Genomic DNA, 2,996 nt, shown 5'->3' on the forward strand with positions numbered 1-2,996 from the left:
AAAACTTAAAATCCCTAGCGCATAGGGGATAAAAACAGCGGTATATCTCTCAGGGTATCTGTTGATAAGTGCAGTCTCAGGAATGGCGAAAACATGGCCTCGTGCGTCGAGGATCGTTCCAGCAACGATGCTGTGGATCACCAGTGGGAAATGTAGCACGAGAACGACGGAGCCAGCGGGCAATTAAAAGGAAACGAACCGCGGCACGGCGGAGCTGCGGCAGCGGCTGTTTTCGAATTCCGAAATCGTACGCAAAGGGAGGCCCCGGAAGGCTTCTAACGAAAGGATACCGTGGCGGGGCGCGCGTTTAAATTCCTAGGTCGGAAGACGTCTTTTTACCTAGTTGAAGAGACCAGGCGTGCAGGAAAAAAGGAACCATTAGCTCGCGCAATTATCCTCGAACGGACGAGGCTAGAGTTACGCTGGCTAATAGCACCGCTTCCTGGCGCTCCCTCGGGGGACAGAAGGAAGGAAAAAGGGGGGAGACGGAGAGGAGGGGGCAGTTGATGGGCGAAGAAGAAGAAGAAGAAGACGGGGGAATACTGACGAGAAGGGGCACGGTGACGAGGAAAAGAGGACCTCGACGTGACAGAAGGATAGAATGAGGGGGGATCTGAGAAGGAAGAGACGAAGAAGAATGACTGGGAGGACGAGAGAGAGGGGCGATTTGGGGGATTAGGAAAGGGGGATACAGGTGACTGAAGATCGAAAAGTTTTATAAAGAAGGAAAGTGAGAAGGAAAAATGGGCAATGGTGAGACAGGAGATATATCCAGTGGAAAGAGAAAATGGGAAGAAATGAAGAATACAAGAAGGTAAAAAGAAAGAAGAGTTCTTAATAAGGGGAAGTACGAAAAGTTACGGAATATAGAAAAGTAAGAACAAGAAATAGTCTGTAGAAAATAGAGAAGAATAACAAGAAAGTGAAGGGAAGAAATAAGATTGAATCGGAAGAAAAAATGAAAAAGAAATCAAAGGATGAAAGTTCCGCAAGACAAAGGAACTTCTAACCTGAAGGAAATAAGTATAGAAGGAAAGGAACAGCAGCGAAAGAGTGTAACAAGGAAAAGAGAGAAAGAAGCACTTAAGAAGTCCGCGAAACCAGACAAGAACTGCCAGCGAAGTGACTGGGAAGGTAAAAAAGAAATAAGGACAGAGGACAAAAGGTCGCACGAAAGAAGTAAATTAAGAAAAGCAAGGAAGATCAACTTTCCAATAAGATCCGAGAATCAACCGTGAAAAAAGGACAGACAGCGGAGGGAAAGAAAACTCTAGACGTTCCAGGAAAGTCGAAATGAAAAGCAGTGAGTGCGGGGGACGAAGAAACGCAGTAATGAAGGGAGATTTATCACGACAGACAAACAAACCAGAGGAAAATGTGGAGGAAGAAAATGGCGCGATAGAGACGGCGAGGAACGAGAAGAAACGAGACAGAAGAAAGGGTGAATCTTTATGTGACAGAGGGATAGGAGTGAAACCGAAAGACAGAGATAGAAAGGTGGAAGATTTAAAGGAAGGTAACGTACAGGGAAAAAGAAAGAAACGTGATCGGGCACGACGGATAGGGAAAAGACAAACGACGACGTCCACTATTATCGATACTGATACCCTCTAGAAAGAATCGTGAATTTCAAATCGTATTTAAACAAAAGGGCTTTTAAACGAAACGGCTCGATGTTTCTTCCGAACCCTGGTTAAACGGTGATCCATCTCACGCCAGGAAATTTAACAGTCAATGAACTTTTAAGAGGAAGACTTTCGCTACTCGATATCTGACTAAATAGAGCTCATTTGAGAAGTCTGGAAAACCACTGAAAACTATTTCAAAAAGAAACTCACACTTCGTACATGTAATTAATAAATATAACCCTAATAAGAAACTTAAACCTCAAGGATATTGCTCTACCTACTTCTAACTAGTAAATTCAGTTTCAAATTGACCTCATTTCTCAGTGTCTCAAGATCTCAAAAAAGCGACTCAGTGATCTAATCCATATCACAAAATAAATTCTGAGAGAACGAGCTAAAATTGTCTCTAAATAGCAATAGAAATCCCAAAAGGTGTTCTCCCTCAGTGAACTCCAGTTTGAAATCTCCCCGCTGCAATGACCCCTATCCATGTCTCACCGGTTGACCACCGCGGGCCAGTTATCATAAGAACCACCCACGCACGTAAAGCATTTCGACACGTACACCGAAGGACCGGGGTTCGTCATCGATTCCGGCGCATATACGCGCCCATGGAGAATCGTAATTCGTCCCCGACGACGACGGATCCCATCGTGGCTCATGTCATCGATGGTGCGTGTCACGAATGCCAACCGCGACAGGAGCGTAACGCGAGGCCGCGTCCATATCCTTCGTGGGCATGTACCGTGTAACGAGCGGCCCTCGCCCACAGCATTGTCCACGACCAAGGGGCAAACTTGCCTCCAAGTGGCTCCCTCGGCATTGGACAGCGGAAATGTACCGTCGACTGGACGCCTTCCGGCGGTCACGACTCGTCGCGCATTCCTTCCGCTCTTCCTTCCTTCCACCTGGCCACCGTAACCTGTCAAGGCTGCCTCGGCAAACTTCTGCCTGTTTGTCGGTCTGATCCCCCTCCTAGAGGAATGGAGACCGTAATTTCGATGGTGGGAGGCACTGGTTTATTTTAGAGCCGCTGCGCAGTACTGACAACGACGAGGTTGATCGTTGTGAGAGGGGGCGGTGACGTGAGTGTGGAAAGGATGCAAAGTTGGGGTGGGATGGTTGATCGAGTGAAGAATGGGAAAGGATTAAAGGGGGCTAAGGGTAATATTTTTAGTGCTGTTTTCGATGGTTTTGAAGAAGAGGATTTAGCTATTTGCTTGACTTAATTAAGAATGAGGGAGAAAGGACGAATGGTTAGAATTAGAAATTTCCAAACTGGACCACTTACCTGTGACCTAAGTCACAAGAGTCTTCTGCCTTTAATTTTCAGAACAAAAGCTGAAAATTACAATGAGAGAAACTTAT

The 2,996-nt window shown here is 46.1% G+C and overlaps 1 protein-coding gene across 1 annotated transcript; it reads right to left on the reverse strand.

Moving 5' to 3' along the window:
* Window positions 1-2,150: 2,150 nt before the first annotated feature.
* LOC143183441 (uncharacterized) lies at window positions 2,151-2,587 on the reverse strand (the record flags this gene model as incomplete). Its single annotated transcript, XM_076384966.1, is given in 4 exon segments — window positions 2,151-2,258; window positions 2,261-2,341; window positions 2,343-2,447; window positions 2,450-2,587. Coding segments are annotated over 4 exon segments (432 nt in total), but the record flags the coding sequence as incomplete, so codon positions are not given.
* Between the last annotated feature and the right edge of the window lie 409 nt (window positions 2,588-2,996).

This window comes from Calliopsis andreniformis, chromosome 9 (genome assembly GCF_051401765.1).
Source record: "Calliopsis andreniformis isolate RMS-2024a chromosome 9, iyCalAndr_principal, whole genome shotgun sequence".
In the NCBI taxonomy this organism is placed as follows: domain Eukaryota; kingdom Metazoa; phylum Arthropoda; class Insecta; order Hymenoptera; family Andrenidae; genus Calliopsis; species Calliopsis andreniformis.